This window comes from Blastocystis hominis (assembly GCF_000151665.1).
Source record: "Blastocystis hominis, Singapore isolate B (sub-type 7) whole genome shotgun sequence assembly, scaffold_6".
Classification (NCBI taxonomy): Eukaryota; class Bigyra; order Opalinata; family Blastocystidae; genus Blastocystis; species Blastocystis hominis.
The window spans coordinates 775018-791008 of NW_013171865.1; the positions used below are offsets into that span (position 1 = coordinate 775018).

Sequence of the window (15991 nt, forward strand, 5' to 3'; positions counted from 1 at the left end):
AAGAATATTTTTGAATATGGAACCAGCAGTTGCTCAGGAACCTGTGCCTACTCAAGGAGAGGGTAACTGTACAGTATCCGATCTAAGAAATAGAGAAATTGAGTAAGAACGAGTTGAAGAGAAGAGAGAAAATGAAGAGAAAGGAGGCTGAAAAGGCTGCCAAGGAGGCCGCTAAGGCTGCCAAGGCCGCTGCCACTCCAAGTACCAAGAAAGAGGATGAGGAAGATGTGGACCCCACCAAATACTTTGAGAACCGTCTTGCTGTTGTGGAAAAAGCCGAGGCTGCTGGTGAGACCTATTACCCCCACAAATTCCAAGTGCAGTACTCCCTTCCCGAGTTTATCGAGAAGTTCTCGTATTGCAAGGACGGAGATCGCTTGGAGTCCGAGCCGTGCTCTGTTGCTGGACGTGTTATTCTGAAGCGCGCTTCTGGCAAGAAGCTTTTCTTCTACACGCTCCAGGGTGATGGCAAGCAAATCCAGGTGATGGCAAGCGAGGACAAGTACGAGGGAGGCGCTGAGGCGTTCCAGGAGATCTACAACAAGGTGCGTCGTGGAGACATCATCGGCATTCGCGGCTTCCCCGGTCGTTCGAAGCGCGGCGAGCTGAGTATCTTCCCGTACAGCATTCAGATCCTCTCTCCCTGTTTGCACATGCTTCCGAAGCCGTTCATCGGTCTGACCAATCCTGAAACTCGCTACCGAATGCGTTATCTGGACCTCATCATGAACCCTTCGGTCCGCGATAAGTTCATCATCCGCTCTCGCGTGATCCGGTATTTTTGTGTCCGTTTCTGTCTGATGGCTAGAGGTATTCGCTCGTTCCTGGATGAGCGCGGATTCATTGAGGTGGAGACGCCCATGATGAACATGCACGCTGGAGGCGCGACCGCGAAGCCGTTCATCACGCACCACAACGATCTCAATTTGGATTTGTACATGCGTATCGCCCCTGAGTTGTATCTGAAGGTGGGCTGTCTGGGCGCGGAGATGAGGTGTAGCAACTGGTGATTGGCGGAATGGACCGCGTGTACGAGCTGGGCCGCCAGTTCCGCAACGAGTCCATCGATATGACGCACAACCCCGAGTTCACGACGTGCGAGTTCTACATGGCCTACGCGGACGTGTACGACATCGTAGGCCCGCTGCGCGCTGCGAGCTGATGGGTAGATGGAGCTGACGGAGCAGATGGTGTCCGGCATCGTGAAGGACATCACCGGCGGCTACAAGATCCAGTACCACCCGCAGGGCAAGGACGGTAGGCTGCGCGGAGCGGAGCGAGCTGATCGCATAGCGGACCCCGTGGAGATCGACTTCACGCCCCCATGGCCGCGCTACAGCATGATCGAGGAGCTGGAGAAGCAGAGCGGACTCAAGATCCCGATGCCCCTGGAGTCCCAGGAGACCTACGACTTCCTCGTGGCCACCTGCAAGGAGCTGAAGATCGAGTGCACGCCTCCCCTCACGACGCCGCGCCTCCTGGACAAGCTCGTGGAGCACTTCGTGGAGCCGCTGTGCCTGAACCCGTCCTTCGTCTGCGACCACCCGGCCATCTGCTCGCCGCTGGCGAAGTACCACCGCAGCAAGCCGGGCCTGTGCGAGCGATTCGAACTGTTCGTGAACTACACGGAGCTGGCCAACGCGTACACGGAGCTGAACAACCCCATGGTCCAGAGGGACCGATTCATGCAGCAGGCGCGCGATAAGTCCAAGGGAGACGAGGAGGCGCAGTGTCTCGACGAGGAGTTCTGCACGGCGCTCGAGCACGGACTGCCGCCCACCGGAGGATGGGGACTCGGAGTCGATCGACTCACCATGTTCCTCACGGACAGTAACAATATCAAGGAGGTGCTGCTGTTCCCCGCGATGAAGCCGATTGAGGAGAACAAGCCGGAGGAGTGTGCGTAAACGGGGTTGAGTCGGTGTTTGTTTGGATTCAGTTTCGATCTCTCTAATTCTTCAATTCTTTTAGTATCCGGTAGTTTGTATCTACGATGAGTTCGGGACTTCGAAATCTGGGAAATACGTGCTTTATGAACGCGGCGCTCCAAGTTGCCCATTAGTTTCCATTCTGTTTCCTAGTGCGTTATTCATTCTCCAGAGTTCGCAACCAATATTATTAAGGTTGAAAAGTCCTCCAATAACAAACGTATTCTTTCCGAGGGATCTGGCAAAGTAGAATGTCCTTTCACACACGCAGTTGCCCAACTACTCAGAGATGCGTACGTTGGCGGCGAGTCGTCGATCTCCCCGAAATACATTCAATCCCAGGTCTCTAAACACTTTTCCTATATCACAGACGGCTCTCAGCACGATTCTCACGAATTTTTCGTATCGATTGGGACGTGTCCTCACGGGTAGACACTTTTCCTTCAAATTCTGGAAGAGGAACAAAACAAAGTACTCGATGCGGATCGTTCTCCCTTGTATTCAACCGACCCCCTTCCTTTCGACATTACCTATTCCTTCTTGAATTCCGAATCCTTTTCACTGATCAACGAGTTGTCAGAGGAGTGGTGGCAGGCGTACAAGCGGCGCAATCCCAATTTTCTCACGAATGTGTATTACGGTGTTCAGAGCACGATCTCGACATGCCAGCATTGCCATCTAGTTTCTCCACCCGCACTCTTTCATGTTCGTAGCAAACTCTCGTCCGGTCCGTGTTTAACACGCTCTACGTGTCTCTCCCCGAGCCGCAATCGCAAATCAGCATCACGATCATCGTCGAATCTCTCTCCCCCGAAGACGCAGCGCGCGGCCATTTCACCATCCAATGGGCCTCGCTGCCCGTGGACATCGACGACTACTCGCGCCTCGTCGATCTGCTCCCTTCGATTTACGACGCGACGGGGATTGCGCCGGACGCCGCGGCCTCGATGCAGTGCGTCTTCGTGCGCGGCGTTTCCCACGAGCTGAGCCGTTTCATCGAGGTTTCATCGCCAAGCCGGGTTGATCGTAGTACTCGCTCGTGGATCTGTCGACCTCGCTGGAGAGTCTGCTGAATCAGCGCGCCAAAGTGACGCTGCAGGCGTATATCGTACGAGTGGAGGGGGCGTGCGATGCAGGTGCCCAACCAGGATCCCTTCCTCTTTCTCTCCTCCACGATGGTCACCTTCGCGGAGAGCGGCAGCGCGCAGCTCCGCAATCTCCACATCCCTCTGCTGGTCACGTATTCCGAGACCGAGTCCATGCGATCGCTGCTCTATCGAATTCGATGCATTATTGAGGCTTTGTACCTTCCGAATGACCCGAATGTGGCTAATGTTTCTAATGTGGCCAATGTATCGAAGGTCCCTAATGTCCCGAATGTCCCGAATGTATCAAAGGTCCCTAATATGGCCCATGTCACGAATGTGTCGAAGGTCCCAAACGACCCAATTAATTCGAATCATTTAGGGGCAATAAGGGGCTCCAAGGACCCTATTAGTTTTAATGCAGTACAGAATCCCGCTGTCCCTGTAGAACACAACCATCTAATGAATCCAAAACACTCGAATGACCCTAATGACCCTAATGACCCTAATGACCCTAATGACCCAATAAATCACCACCCCCACGCCCCCCATATCCCCCTAAACTCGAACTCTCCGAAGCCCTTCCACTCGGGCCATGTCCCTAATTCCAATGCCCCCAAACCCTCTCCCTTCCCCATCGACCTCCCTCGTCTTCGTCGCAGCCTTTTCTTCACTCCTCTCGACGAATCGCCCGCCGGTCCGTTTCCCTACTCCGACTTTGTCGCGGTTATTCTGCACAGCTTCGCGCTCTCTCACTACTCCCCGCGGTTCTTCGACGAGCTCCCCGTTCTCTCCCTGACCGACTGCACGCTCGCCGCCCGCGACTCCGCCCTCCCCGCGGGGGACGTGCTCCGCTCGCTGGACCGTCCGGGCCCCGCGGAAACGTGGAGCGTTTCGGTGATTCTGCGCGCGCAGACGAGCGCAGTCCACCCGCTCATCACGACGCCGTTTCTCCAGTTTCTCTCGACGGCGAAGGTGGAGGCGATTTTCCAGGCGATCCAGCAGAAGCTGCGGGTGGAGATCAGCGTGCTGGAGAAGCAGCGGCCCCGCGGGTATCGCCCCTCGCCCATCCGATTGGAGGATTGTCTGCGCCAGGCCGTGCAGTCCACCGCCATCGAGGTCTGCGACAACTGCGGCGAGGCCTCCCCGCGGGACTTGCAGTCGCGCATCACGCAGCTGCCGCCCGTGCTGGTGATCCTCCTGAAGCGCTTCTCGTTCGAGTTTTCCCGCGGGAAGGCCCATGGATACACGATCGGCTATGGCGGAGGCCGCCGGAAAATCACGGATCTGGTGAGCTTCCCGGTGGAGGGGCTGGACATGGCGCCGTACGCGTTCGGCTGCGACTCAGCGCTGTACGATCTGGTGAGCGTGTGCAACCACACGGGCAGCGCGGATTTCGGGCATTATTACGCGTACGCGCTGTGCGAGCAGGGCGGGACGACCGCGTGGTTCGAGTTCAACGACAGCTCCGTGTACCCCATTCGCCAGAGCGACGTGCAGAGCGACTGCGCCTACTATCTCGTCTATCGGCAGAGGACGCGGCCTCCGCTCCGCGCTGTGAGCGAACAGATCCGAAGCGAGCTGGGCGCCATGAAGGAGTCCTTCAAGACCGGCTCCTTCGGCCAAGCCGTGAAGAACTTGGCGCAGAAGCCTGCATGGCAGAGCAGGATTCCCGCGGTGCAGGGTTCTGCGAGCGGCGAAGCGCCGGATTTCCGGGACAATGCCGCGAGAATGAAGGGATCGTGGGAGAGGGAGGCTGGACTCGCGGATTCGAAGCAGAAAAACGCGAAGAAAGAAGAAAAACAGACGGCGCAGAATTCGACCTGCGTGAATACAAATACTGTAGTGTTGGGAGAAGCGCTGTGGGAAATAGATCGTCAAATCGAGAGGGAATGTAGGGATTGTGGAGGGAGTGACGAGGGTAGCGAGGTGTATCAGTATTGCGATGATGATCGTGGCAGTGACAGCGATTATCGTTTTGACTTCTCTTGTGTTGGTTGTGATATTTTTATAATGTTTTTGACTTTGTTTCACAGGCAAGTTGTCCTACCCATTTTCATTCTTATTACCATTACAACATCTATTGTTTTTTTACTACTATTACAACTACGATACATAACGTTGTTTCTTTATTACTGTATATGTGATGATGTGAGAGTTTCGTACCCATTTCACCTTTGCTTCACAAACCATATCTTTCTACACCACTCTTCCTTTTACCACACTGAACACCATCGTTCTGGCAACACTTTAGAGGATGCAATACGATCGTAACCTTTCCGACTTTGTTTCTCAAACACTTCACAATCCTGTTCCTCGCTCCAGATTCGCTCGCGTATCCTGGGTGAAACGGTCGTAGTAGCGACCCAGCTTCTTGTTGAAGTTCCGATTTCGCTCGTTGATGTAATCCACCGTTTCCTGGTTGTAGCTACACATCATCCTAACTCATCATCACCAACAAGGTGCGTCGTTTGCTGAACTGGCTGTGTTTCTCGTCTTGCTTCTTCTGCCCCTCCACCAAGCGGTCGATCGTTTCTTTGGAAAGATGCGAATTGCTGCCATAATCGAGAAGACCGTCATAGTCTTCTTCCGCTTTCGCAGCTGACTCGGGAGTCGTTTGCAGTGTTTTGAGCCTTTTCTCATAGCCACGGTAGATCGCGTCCTACGATCAATTCGCTCGAGTAACAATACCTGACCGAAAATGTTCCATCCATAGTTTAACACGCGGTTTCTTTCCTTTTCTTTTTTTGATTCGCTCCGTTTTTGAGCCATTTCCGAAGTTTCCAAGAGATGTCTAAATATGGTTTTACAGTCAATTCTCTACGCGTTCTTCTCCGTGATTCCCCTCAATCTTCGCTCTTTTAACTCTTTTTCGTGTGCTTCTCGCCATTCTCGTTTAGCTTCTCTTTTTGATTCTCTAAATGTAAGGGAAAAAGAAGAACGCAACGATTCACTTGTAGTACTCTTCGCTTCCAATTCCACTGCCTTCATCGTATATCTGGTAACTATGCTTACAAACTGACTACAAACTCCTACCTTTCTTAAATCGTTCTTCAATTTTCTTTATTTCTTCCAATTTTGCTTTCTTTCGTTCTTCCAGCTTTTTCTCCTCGGGACTCACTTCTTCTGTCTCTTTTTTGACAGGGTCTGAAGTTTCTTCCATGGGATCAATGACTTTACAATGAGGTGAAAGAAATATGGACTATTTTTATTATAATAGTTTGAATTTGATTGTTGGAAGGGATAGTAATGTTGTTTATACGCGCAGAGGGCATGCGGATACTAACAATGGACTAGAAATAGTCACAATTAGAGTAGTTGCTGAATATTGTAAGGTTTCAATAGACTAGAAGGGCATATATGAGTATTTTGTGAGCAGTCTAGTATAAGAAAAAGAGATGTTAGGGAAAGTGAGTCTCTTCCTAAATCTGAGGTAATATGTTTCTAAAAATGTTGTAGGTGATAGAATAGTGCCCGATAACTCAATGCATCAGAAAGTAATAGCAATTTGCAAAAATAGATGGCCAGACCTCATTTCTTTATATATAACATGTAATCCCTTGTTTGACTCCACAACAAGAGAATAAAATATACACGCAAATCTCAACACATACTATTTGTAATCCTTCCAACTCCTTCCTCACTTCCATGATTGCATTTCTGCAATTTAATCGAATTACTATTCACTACAATTATTAATTCAAACCCACTCCCCTTCATTCCCCAATACAAAACCGCGGGGGTATCTTGGTCAAACAGAAAAAACATGATGAATAGACTTCTAACTCGTTCATTCGCTGCTTCTCAGAAAATCATATTTTCTGGTATTCAGCCAAGCGGAATTCCTCACATCGGGAATTACTTCGGCGCGTTGAAAAACTGGGTAGATGAACAGAAGGAAGGAAGTATGAGAAAGCTGAAAATGTGTGAATTTAGACTATAAGAAGAGCTACTTTGGAATAATGAGTTATCACGCTCTCACTTCCGTTTCTGACCCAAATGAATTGAAGGAAAACATTATGTAGACATAATGAACAAAGATTGACGCGTAGGAATTCGTTTAGTTCTCTTTTGGCGTGTGGTCTGGAGCCAAGGGAGAACTCTGTGTTATTTGTTCAATCTGATGTACCTTTCACGTTGCCTTTTCAATAGAATGCTTACCACTGCGAATTAGGTTGGATTTTAGAAAACAACATCAATATCAATCGGCTCTTACGTATGCATCAATTCAAAGACAAAATCGCAAAACTTGGAAGCAAGGCTGATGCTTTTGCCAGCCCGCTGGGTCTTCTGTCCTACCCGGTCTTAATGACTGCCGACATCATGATGTACAACGCAACGCGTATTCCTTTGTGTGTTTTTCAAAGCAGATGTGCCTGTGGGAGAAGATCAGATTCAACATGTGGAGGTAGCTCGCGATATCATCGACCACTTCAACCGAAAATACAACGTTCACTTCAATCTACCCGAACCCGAAGTGTTTGTGGGTAGAATTGGCTTAGGGATGTAAAATAGGACGACGCATCATGTCGCTCTCTGATGGGAAGAAGAAAATGAGCAAATCATCGCAGACCCAATTTAGCAACATTTCGATTATTGGTCGAATGAAGGAGAGATTTGTAAAGTTTAGACCCTCCCGAGCGAATTCAAGAATGCATCAAGCGAGCCAAGACAGACTGTTTGCAAGGCTTATCGTAAGGAGTGAATGACTTCCTTGGATGGTTCATAGACTGGATAAAGACGCGCGGCCCGAGATTTACAACCTTGTTTCGCTGATGGCTGCAGCTACCAATCAAACTCTGGAGGCCGTTTATGAGCAATACAAAGTAGTGGAAGGATAGGGGAGTGTCAATGTAGGACTGCTCGATGGCACAGTTCAAACCGCAATTGGCAGATGCGCTGATTGCCTGCCTTTCTCCGATTCGAGACAAGTACAAGGAGCTACAAGAAAACCAAGATTATGTATATGATCTGATGAGGCAAGGAGCGGAACAAACGAAAGAAGAGGCCGAACATCGAATGCAGTTGATCAAAACGATTATGGGGTTGATAGTGTTTACTGTTTCTTGATAGAAATGTATTTACCAAGAGGAAAACACGATAGTCACGAATTCAAGAAGAATACAGATTGGTCATGCTTACACGCTTGAATGCTTGTCTATCATGTAGCTACTATCAATATAAACATAGGAATATGCGAATTATCCGAGTTTAATGTGTGTTGGTTTGTAACAGGGCTTGTGTTTATCGGATGTTGAATGATCGTACTTGTCCTTAAATATCTGTGTTTTCCCAATACCACAATACGTTGAACCCGTCAGAAATAGAGATATTCCTGTAAAAAGACCAAAACGACTGTATAATTAGAGTTGTGATTCAATGGGGTAGAAATATACTCCCTCGTACTACGACACGCGAGTAGAATGCTATTTCAAGATGACCAGAGTGAAGAATTGGAAGCATAATGCAAGACCTTAGCAATACAGTATATCACTATAGGGATTGAACTTGCAGCATGGATGTACTCAATTGAGACTAGTAACGAGCAGAAACTTTGCATCACTTGTTATAGGAAAGGGCATTCCAATGATATCTATAACAGCCATACGACGTTGACTGCAATATTTGTTATGTAACGTGTAATGGCATTACAACCAATGCTTGAAGGTTATGCAAATGTCTCCAAAGTTAATAAAGAATCGTCCAGGTTGTGTAACTACAAAAAGAAAAGACTATTAGGAAAGAGCATGGTTGGTGACGATTTGAGCGATAGGAACACACAGTCTAACTTAAAAGTAGCCAAGATTGACATTATTAGATATTTAAAACTGATCTGACATGCTATCTATTTTGAGTCAGCTTAAATCAAAGGCAGAAAATACCTCATTTTTTGGATATCGGCATATTTTTTGTATGCAAAAAGAAGATCCCTTTGGATGTTACTGTGGCGAAGGATTTAACAGGCCAATGATTCGCTGTCGTCATTGCAGACGCTGGTATCATTTTGACTGGTAATGATTCGTCTGTTCACAAGCTCACTTCTAGTGTGAACGCAAGGAGAAAAGATATTGACAATCCCAATAATTTTTACTGTTTTGAGTGCTTGGATTATAAGACGACCTCAGGTATGCATTTTGTCTGGCATGGAACTCAAGATGACGACGAAGATTACAATTTTGAGGAAGATTTGAAAAATCAGAAAGAATGGAATGAAGATTCTTGTAAGCGAATGAGAGTTTGTCGTACGCTCATTTTCGTTTTTTGAACATAGCTCAAGATATCGACTTTAACGATAGCAGTGTTTCCTCAATGAGTGAGACGGAGATTTTACGATCAATTTGCGTCATCGAGCAAACGCTTCTTTTGAGCGACTGTTCTCCATCCATTCACTCCTTGAATGATTCTAGTAACCATGAAACAATAGATCAGCAAGAAGTGCGCGCTTGCCCTCCCGCTTGATCCATAGAGAGACCACCGTCTCTACATTTTGAAAATGAACCCCTATCTCTACAGACTTTTTACTGACATTGAACGTTCTCGCCTGCACAAACATGCGGTCAACGTTCGTTCTTATCTAGCGTCCAAAGACCTCCGTCCATCTTCTCACAAGCAAATTCTTGCATATAGCGAAGAATGTCCCAATTATTGTACGTATTGAGGCATAGGGATGGAAAAGTCCCGATTTTTCCTTGAAGAAAACGCAGTTCCCTCCAACTGTGTTGCCATTAATACGGATGTGCGCTTGTTTGACTGGTCCGTAAGAGAAGCGATAGAAAAGAGTACCCTCTAGAAATTTGGCCAAGTTCAGAAGCGATTAGCGGGTCGTTTGTTTGATGTCGTCATGATCGATCCTCCTTGGCAGTTAACGTCTGACAATCCCTCTCGAGGCGTAGAAGTGACGAGAATGGATGAAGAATAGGTAGCTATAAAGTACCAGACGCTAAGTGATGAGGCAATTTCCGCGATTCCTTTGCACAAAATTCAATCGGATGGCCTGCTTTTTATGTGGGTTATCAACTGCAAGTTTACCACAGCGATCAAAATGATTGAGCTCTGGGGATATAAGTGGGAGATGAGGAGAGATGGTTGATGATGATTAGGTTAGTTGGTGATATTTCTTGGGTAAAGCTTACCTCGAAGGGTATTATTGCCCAGGGAAATGGTTTTTATCTGCAGCATGCAAAAGAAACTTGTTTTGTGGCACAGAAGGGGAGCTCTGCGTTTATTGACGCAGACTACATGGGGAAAATCGACGATGTGATCATGTCCAAACGAAAAGGGCAGAGCCAGAAGCCACAAGAGATTTACGATGTGATTGAGAGCTTGGTTCCCAATGGATTTTATTGCGAAATCTTTGGCCGTTTGAATAATTTACGGAATAACTGGGTAACGATTGGAAATGAAATCTGGCTTGTTTGTTGCGAAATGAGTATTGTACAAATCGAAACGCGGAGTCAATTTCTTTTTAAGCTTCACGCTTGTCAACTTTATTTATTTTTTTAGTTTACTCCCTATCAAGCTACTCACATGGAACTTAAGGAAATTGTGGATGATGAGTATTACTCTATAAAAGACGAACATGTTGATTGTCGTTTGGATTTTATTATTCCTAGTCTCGGCATGTCGAGGAACAGTTTTTGAAGCGGGTTGCTAGCGAAGGATGCAAGGAGCTACTCTTTCCGCTCTACCCTCGCGTGGACAATCTATTTTATGATGGACTGCGAAAGGAGAATTTGATTGAGTGTGTATGCCTTGCTTTTTTGTTGTCATAGCTGTAGTACCGTTCTTTTACAAACGAAGAGAAGAGTGTCTTGTAGAGCGCTGCTTTGGGTATCGTTACGCATAGGTATTCTATCGTTTCTTATGGAAAGAAAATGTGTGGTCATGCTGGCATTCTGCATGGAGGTGCTTCTGCGTCCACTCTTGACCAATTCTTTGGGATCATGAACTGTGTCCTCGGAATCAACGGTTTTACTGGACAGCTGAATCTTAGCTATCGCAAGATCATTCTGTGTCCCAGTACCGTGTTAGTGAAAGGAGTGTGCGAACGTCAGGAAGGAAGAAAGCATTGGTTCAAGGGCACAATCTACGATGAAGTTGTATGGACAGTTTTCGTTTGCTGAGCCATAGGGAGACGTTTGTGTGGAGGCTGAATGTCTGTTCATTAAGGCGGACATCAAGAACGTTCTTGAGAGAGCACGGAGTAAAATAGAAAAGACTGAATGAGTTGTTTGTTGAAAATGCTTTGAAGTTTTGGAAGCGCCATTGTTTGCTTTTCATTCTCTTTCTGATTGCTCCTGGAACGAACACCATGGATCCTGGAGCTATGTTGTTGCTGTATCTTGGATTATCAATTGCTTGCGGCTTATTGCTCAATCTTCGAGTAAGTGCTTGTATTGTGAAGCTTATGCTCCAGAACCTCAATATCTTCAATGGAAAGCGAAACCGCTCGAGCTCGGTGAACGTGAGAGTTTCTGTACCCATTCACTTCTCGGAGTGATGTATCTAGAAGCGAGACGAAGATGAGAATGCTGCAAAACGAAAAGGCACACACAATCGTACGGGCTCAATTGTTTTGCATATTGCAAGTGACTAATCGTCTAGAACTCCAGAAAGAAACCCGCTGAGCCGAAGATCGCTGCATCGTACCTGTCCATCTGTTTTCGTTCCCCTTTAGCACCTATGTTTTTTCCTTTTCGCGGATCCTCTTCACGCTTTCTCTGATATTGATCTTATTTTCGCTCATCCCCTCATTCTACCCCGTCTACAAATCATTAGTGGCTCCTTCGCTTCCTCGGTGGATCCAGCAGTTCTTCAGCGACGTCAAGAACTTCTTCCTGATCTTCTTCGGCTTCTACCTCTCGGGGAAGTCCTTCGACGAGGTGGTCAGCCTCGTGTCTTCCGACCCATTAGCCGCGGTTCCCATCAAAATCTCCCTCCAAGACTGGGTCTACTCCTACATCCTGCACTGCAATCTCTACCGCAACGCTGTGGCTTTTCGCCAGCTCTGCTCGCAATGCTACTCTCTCTCCGAGATCGAGAAATGGCGCTCCTTTCGCCTCGAAATGTGTCAGGACTGCGAGCTCTGCGTCGATTTCAAAGCGCAGCCCAACGCGGGCGTTTCCTTCTTCAAAGACGACGGCTGCTCCCAGCTCATGAACGACATTCTCGGCATCGTCCGCTCCGGCGCTCCCTACCCGGGCAGCTCCTCCCCGCGGGAAATCCTCCGCGATTGCTTCGCGACGTTCGTGCTGTATCTCCGCTTCTACACGCATCTGCTGCTCCGCACCGGCGTTCGCTTCCTTCTTTCCTGCTCCCACGTGGCCTCCTCCCTCCTTCTCGTGCTCCAGTGGGTCGTTCGAGACATCGTGGAAAGCGTGGAAACCAATCCTCCGCGGGCGGTCGCGCTCTCCTGCAGCGTGCTGGCGGTGCTGGTCGCGGGTTTGCTCGCGCTGCGCATCGCGCTGAAGCTCGTGAAGATGTTCATCGACGACGTTGTCGCGCTCACCACCGACGGGAAGAAGCGCGGGAACACTGTTCCGGCCGTGGTGCGCACGGCGAGGAGGACGCGCGGGGGCGAAGCGGGGAATGCGGGGAGAAATGGGGGCAACGGGTCTGTGGCCGAGAATGGATCCAGGGGTTTGAATGACCCAAATGGCCCCAATGATCCTAATATTTTAAATGACCCTAATGACCCTAATGACCCTAATGGACCCAATGGACCCAATAATTCAAATGGTCCCAATAGAACCAATAGAACCAATAGTTCCAATGCATCCAATGGCTCCAATGGCTCCAATGCATCCAATGGCTCCAATGGTGGCCGAGGAAACGGGGAAACGGGGAATCGTCGTGGGTCCAACACGCAGCAGAGGTCGGTTTCTCCGCTGTGGCTCTCCTTGGATGGGGAGCCATCGTACAAAGGAAACGGGAAGGGCGTGGCGGAGAATTGGTCGGCGATTCTGCAGGAAAACGAATGGATCGGCGAGCTGATGATGCAGTGCAGCGAAGCGGACGACCTCAACGCGTTGCTCGCGTTGCTCGAGCAGCTCCATGCTGGTCCGCTTTTTCCTCCTCTGTCATGTAGAGAAGGCGCTCTCCAACGAACTCATCGAAGCCGTGCGCGTCGTCGCGTCCGCACGGCTCAGTCCCGCGGTGACCCCGACGTTAACGCGGCAGCAGAGCGCGGGAACGGGGAGCTCGCTGTTTCTAGGCACGGAGGGGCAGTCGCCGATGCTGTTCTCGCCGATCGCGTCGAACCCTGCGGATTATAAGCGGTACCGAGCGAGCGCGCCGTTCGGAAGAGCCGTGCGCGCGCCGTTCTTTCGGAAGCAGCCGATGAAGGGGAAGAGCCTGGGGATTCGAGGGTCGCTGGGGAGCGATGCGTCCGGATGGGGAGGCGGGAATGGGAAGGGGGAGAGAACGGGAACGGAGGAGGAAGTGGGTGATTTATTGTAGTCGTCATTGTATCCTATGATGTGTTGTGTGTTTAAAAAACAGGACACAAGGTAGTTCGCATTTCATCTTGTTCGATTTTACAAATTTCCTCCATCGTGTGGCTCACTTCATACATTTTTGATTTGAGATTGCGAGACCATTTGTCAAAGCAGTCCAAACTTGAAGCCGTGTCGAGGAAAGTATCGACTCTAGTGCTGATATCGGCCATTTTGCTCTGAAACTCGGAAACAGTACTCTATACGTCAACCAATGCGTCTTTCTTTACATTCACTTGCCTATTCAGTTTCAATACTCTCTCGTTCTCTGCTGAGACCACAGCTCCGTTTCTTTCACTGCCATGAAGAAAACACACACGGATCACGCTTATAAGGATATATTACGGATCGTACCCTGGTGTCCAGCTTTGTGAGAGACTCTTCAAGTCCTGTTTTACATGATTCTAACTATTACCAAATACAGGATATTCTTGCCTGAAGCAGCTGAAAACGCTTCTCTTTTTTCACCTGCTTGCTTTATAATTGCTTCCACTTTTTCTGCCATCTCCAATGTTTTTTTCTAACACTTTTTGAGGCAAGGTATAAAGTGAAATACTGCTATATTGCATACTGTTGTTTAACAAACCAAAAAGATTGCGATAAAAATGCTGTAGTTAAGAAAAATTGAGGCGCTTCTGTTCTAACTTTTTTCAAAGCATTTATTCGCCTCTTCGAGCAATTCAAAGAATGATTCATTGCTCTTTGGAATGAAAATACAGCCGTGGGTTTTACAATAGCAAGTATTTGTATCTATTCATAATCCCTCACAAGACGAAACTACAGGGACTCAATTCGATGGTTTTTCTAAATCCTAAACGTCATCAGAAAAGTGAAAATATACTCATTTCAAAAAATGATTCCATCATGGTCGAGTCAAAATGGTTTTCCGGAGAATAGTACTCACGAATACCTGAATAGAGCATCATGTATTTTTGTTTTTCTGTTAGGTTACAATTCATTTAAAAGAATATGAATAATTGTGGTTTGCAGAGAGACGGTTTTAACTTTTTCTCTACCGGAGTATTTTTAATTTTTTGGGTTATTCCTAAATGACATCGTACTATACTCTCTGTAAGTAGTCAAAATTGGTTAAGACATTTCGAAAATAGTACATATTTTTTATTCCTATTCTTAAACTCATTTTACCCGCGGTTATTCAGTACATTTGTGATGTTTTCTTGATTCTTATTCTTGTATTAGATGAAGAGCTGCTTTCTGTTAATCCTCTTAATTGCTGTATTTGCCCATTCAGCATACGGAGAATACGAAAACGGAGTCATTCGTTTCCATTTGGGTGATCTCGTCAGCGATAAGGAATCTGAGCTCACAGTCCAAGCGTATGAAGGTGAAAATACGCCGACATTGACTATGTACAAAAATGGAGCTTTCGAGCTGCCTTATCAACTCACTCCGGGTTTTACGAAGTTCAACATTCTGGTTGGCTGTTGTTTTGTGAGTACTATGCAATAGGTCCGTAGTCGTGAAGGAGAAGTCGTTGCGAGGTCGGAGGTGGAAGTCGTTGCCAAAACAGAGATTCATTTCTCTAGCTTTAGTCTTACGATCGATCATAAGACCACGGAGTACACTATTCCTTACACACAACCATCTCCCCTCAGTTTGGGTCCTAAGACGTCGATCACTCTGAAAGTCATTTCGGAGGACGCTGGAAAGCTCGTTCCCACGACTACGTTGTTCATGCTTGAAAGCCCGAGCGGGAAGAAGTTGACCTTGCCCATGCGCACCAAGGAGGTAGGAATGCGTTGTCCGGTTCATTTCAGGGTGTTTCCGTCATCACCTTCAACCCTGCGCGAAAGGATGTGGCCACTCCGTTTAACTACGAGAACGGCGTGTACCAGGCTTCGTTCCTCTGCGGTGACGCTCTTCTGGCCTCTCCGCTGACGCTCCCTCTGCTGAAGCTGGAGATCGACTTTGGCGGTGTTCCGGAATCTCCCGTGTACCCTATCTACAGCAAGCCGCTGCTCTACGAGAGCGAGAACAGTGTGAAGCCGCTGAAGGAGATCTCGCACGTGTTCCGTGCGGAGAACGTGAACCCTCCGTTCGTGTTTCCGCTGGCGTTTTCGCTGGCGATTCCGGCCTGCCTGGTGGGCTTGCTGCTGGTCTGGGGCCGCCTGGGCATGGAGCTGAAGGTAGGCGAGGGAGAGAGGGCCGAGGTGTAGAGAGATCGCGTTCTGACGCAGGCGAGCCGCTTGGTGTTCGGCGTGTGCGTCGCTGGAATCGTGTGTCTGTATGCTGCGTTCTGGGTGGGGTGGGACATCGTGCATCTGTTCAAGGTGCTGCTGCCCGTGGCGCTGCTCACCGTGCTGGCGGGAAGCCGCGCTCTGCTGTAACGATGAAGAGGAGCTGTTGGTTCGACTGTTTGTTCGCAAACACGCAATACAATGAACAGCACTACCACCTACACACCGATCGCTCGATGCATCGTCGGGAGCCTCCGGCCCTTTAATCGCTGCTTGAGTCCGACGAC

At 48.4% G+C, this 15991-nt stretch overlaps 10 protein-coding genes; 8 read left to right on the forward strand and 2 right to left on the reverse strand.

Annotated features, from left to right (window-relative positions):
* Window positions 1–16: 16 nt before the first annotated feature.
* Window positions 17–1918, forward strand: GSBLH_T00004399001 (uncharacterized protein; the record flags this gene model as incomplete). XM_013043285.1 has 6 exons in its annotated part: window positions 17–62; window positions 94–775; window positions 809–968; window positions 1001–1135; window positions 1170–1257; window positions 1294–1918. The coding sequence occupies 6 exons, from the start codon at window positions 17–19 to the stop codon at window positions 1905–1907; spliced, it is 1725 nt and encodes a 574-aa protein (XP_012898739.1). The 3' UTR covers window positions 1908–1918.
* A 1269-nt stretch (window positions 1919–3187) lies between these two features.
* On the forward strand, window positions 3188–5287 carry GSBLH_T00004400001 (uncharacterized protein; the record flags this gene model as incomplete). The annotated part of the gene is made up of 1 exon (XM_013043286.1): window positions 3188–5287. One exon carries the CDS (start codon window positions 3188–3190, stop codon window positions 5285–5287), a length of 2100 nt encoding a protein of 699 aa, XP_012898740.1.
* Window positions 5288–5314: 27 nt separating this feature from the next.
* Window positions 5315–5785, reverse strand: GSBLH_T00004401001 (uncharacterized protein; the record flags this gene model as incomplete). Its single annotated transcript, XM_013043287.1, has 3 exons — window positions 5315–5441; window positions 5473–5675; window positions 5705–5785. 3 exons carry the CDS (start codon window positions 5783–5785, stop codon window positions 5315–5317), a joined length of 411 nt encoding a protein of 136 aa, XP_012898741.1.
* A 1446-nt stretch (window positions 5786–7231) lies between these two features.
* Window positions 7232–8083, forward strand: GSBLH_T00004402001 (uncharacterized protein; the record flags this gene model as incomplete). Its single annotated transcript, XM_013043288.1, has 6 exons — window positions 7232–7355; window positions 7384–7500; window positions 7529–7612; window positions 7644–7707; window positions 7743–7839; window positions 7871–8083. 6 exons carry the CDS (start codon window positions 7232–7234, stop codon window positions 8081–8083), a joined length of 699 nt encoding a protein of 232 aa, XP_012898742.1.
* A 1771-nt stretch (window positions 8084–9854) lies between these two features.
* GSBLH_T00004403001 (uncharacterized protein) lies at window positions 9855–10516 on the forward strand (the record flags this gene model as incomplete). Its single annotated transcript, XM_013043289.1, has 3 exons — window positions 9855–9902; window positions 9933–10078; window positions 10114–10516. The coding sequence occupies 3 exons, from the start codon at window positions 9855–9857 to the stop codon at window positions 10514–10516; spliced, it is 597 nt and encodes a 198-aa protein (XP_012898743.1).
* Window positions 10517–10540: 24 nt separating this feature from the next.
* On the forward strand, window positions 10541–11239 carry GSBLH_T00004404001 (uncharacterized protein; the record flags this gene model as incomplete). The annotated part of the gene is made up of 5 exons (XM_013043290.1): window positions 10541–10594; window positions 10627–10758; window positions 10792–10826; window positions 10860–11112; window positions 11144–11239. The coding sequence occupies 5 exons, from the start codon at window positions 10541–10543 to the stop codon at window positions 11237–11239; spliced, it is 570 nt and encodes a 189-aa protein (XP_012898744.1).
* A 31-nt stretch (window positions 11240–11270) lies between these two features.
* GSBLH_T00004405001 (uncharacterized protein) lies at window positions 11271–11919 on the forward strand. XM_013043291.1 has 4 exons: window positions 11271–11396; window positions 11430–11489; window positions 11523–11585; window positions 11618–11919. Exons 1-4 carry the CDS (start codon window positions 11340–11342, stop codon window positions 11735–11737), a joined length of 300 nt encoding a protein of 99 aa, XP_012898745.1. The 5' UTR covers window positions 11271–11339; the 3' UTR covers window positions 11738–11919.
* A 573-nt stretch (window positions 11920–12492) lies between these two features.
* GSBLH_T00004406001 (uncharacterized protein) lies at window positions 12493–13471 on the forward strand (the record flags this gene model as incomplete). Its single annotated transcript, XM_013043292.1, has 2 exons — window positions 12493–13072; window positions 13101–13471. The coding sequence occupies 2 exons, from the start codon at window positions 12493–12495 to the stop codon at window positions 13469–13471; spliced, it is 951 nt and encodes a 316-aa protein (XP_012898746.1).
* Window positions 13472–14098: 627 nt separating this feature from the next.
* Window positions 14099–14465, reverse strand: GSBLH_T00004407001 (uncharacterized protein; the record flags this gene model as incomplete). XM_013043293.1 has 3 exons in its annotated part: window positions 14099–14256; window positions 14288–14317; window positions 14348–14465. The coding sequence occupies 3 exons, from the start codon at window positions 14463–14465 to the stop codon at window positions 14147–14149; spliced, it is 258 nt and encodes an 85-aa protein (XP_012898747.1). The 3' UTR covers window positions 14099–14146.
* A 241-nt stretch (window positions 14466–14706) lies between these two features.
* GSBLH_T00004408001 (uncharacterized protein) lies at window positions 14707–15970 on the forward strand (the record flags this gene model as incomplete). The annotated part of the gene is made up of 4 exons (XM_013043294.1): window positions 14707–14943; window positions 14977–15255; window positions 15285–15653; window positions 15686–15970. 4 exons carry the CDS (start codon window positions 14707–14709, stop codon window positions 15968–15970), a joined length of 1170 nt encoding a protein of 389 aa, XP_012898748.1.
* Between the last annotated feature and the right edge of the window lie 21 nt (window positions 15971–15991).

Excerpts from the sequence above, each read along its gene's own strand:
- GSBLH_T00004405001 (XM_013043291.1), top strand. The coding sequence starts at position 11,340 with ATGTTGTTGCTGTATCTTGGATTATCAATTGCTTGCGGCTTATTGCTC. Across the intron at positions 11,397-11,429 it reads GCTTATTGCTCAATCTTCGA|AACCTCAATATCTTCAATGG; the intron begins GTAAGTGCTTGT and ends CTTATGCTCCAG. Across the intron at positions 11,490-11,522 it reads CGGTGAACGTGAGAGTTTCT|AAGCGAGACGAAGATGAGAA; the intron begins GTACCCATTCAC and ends TGATGTATCTAG.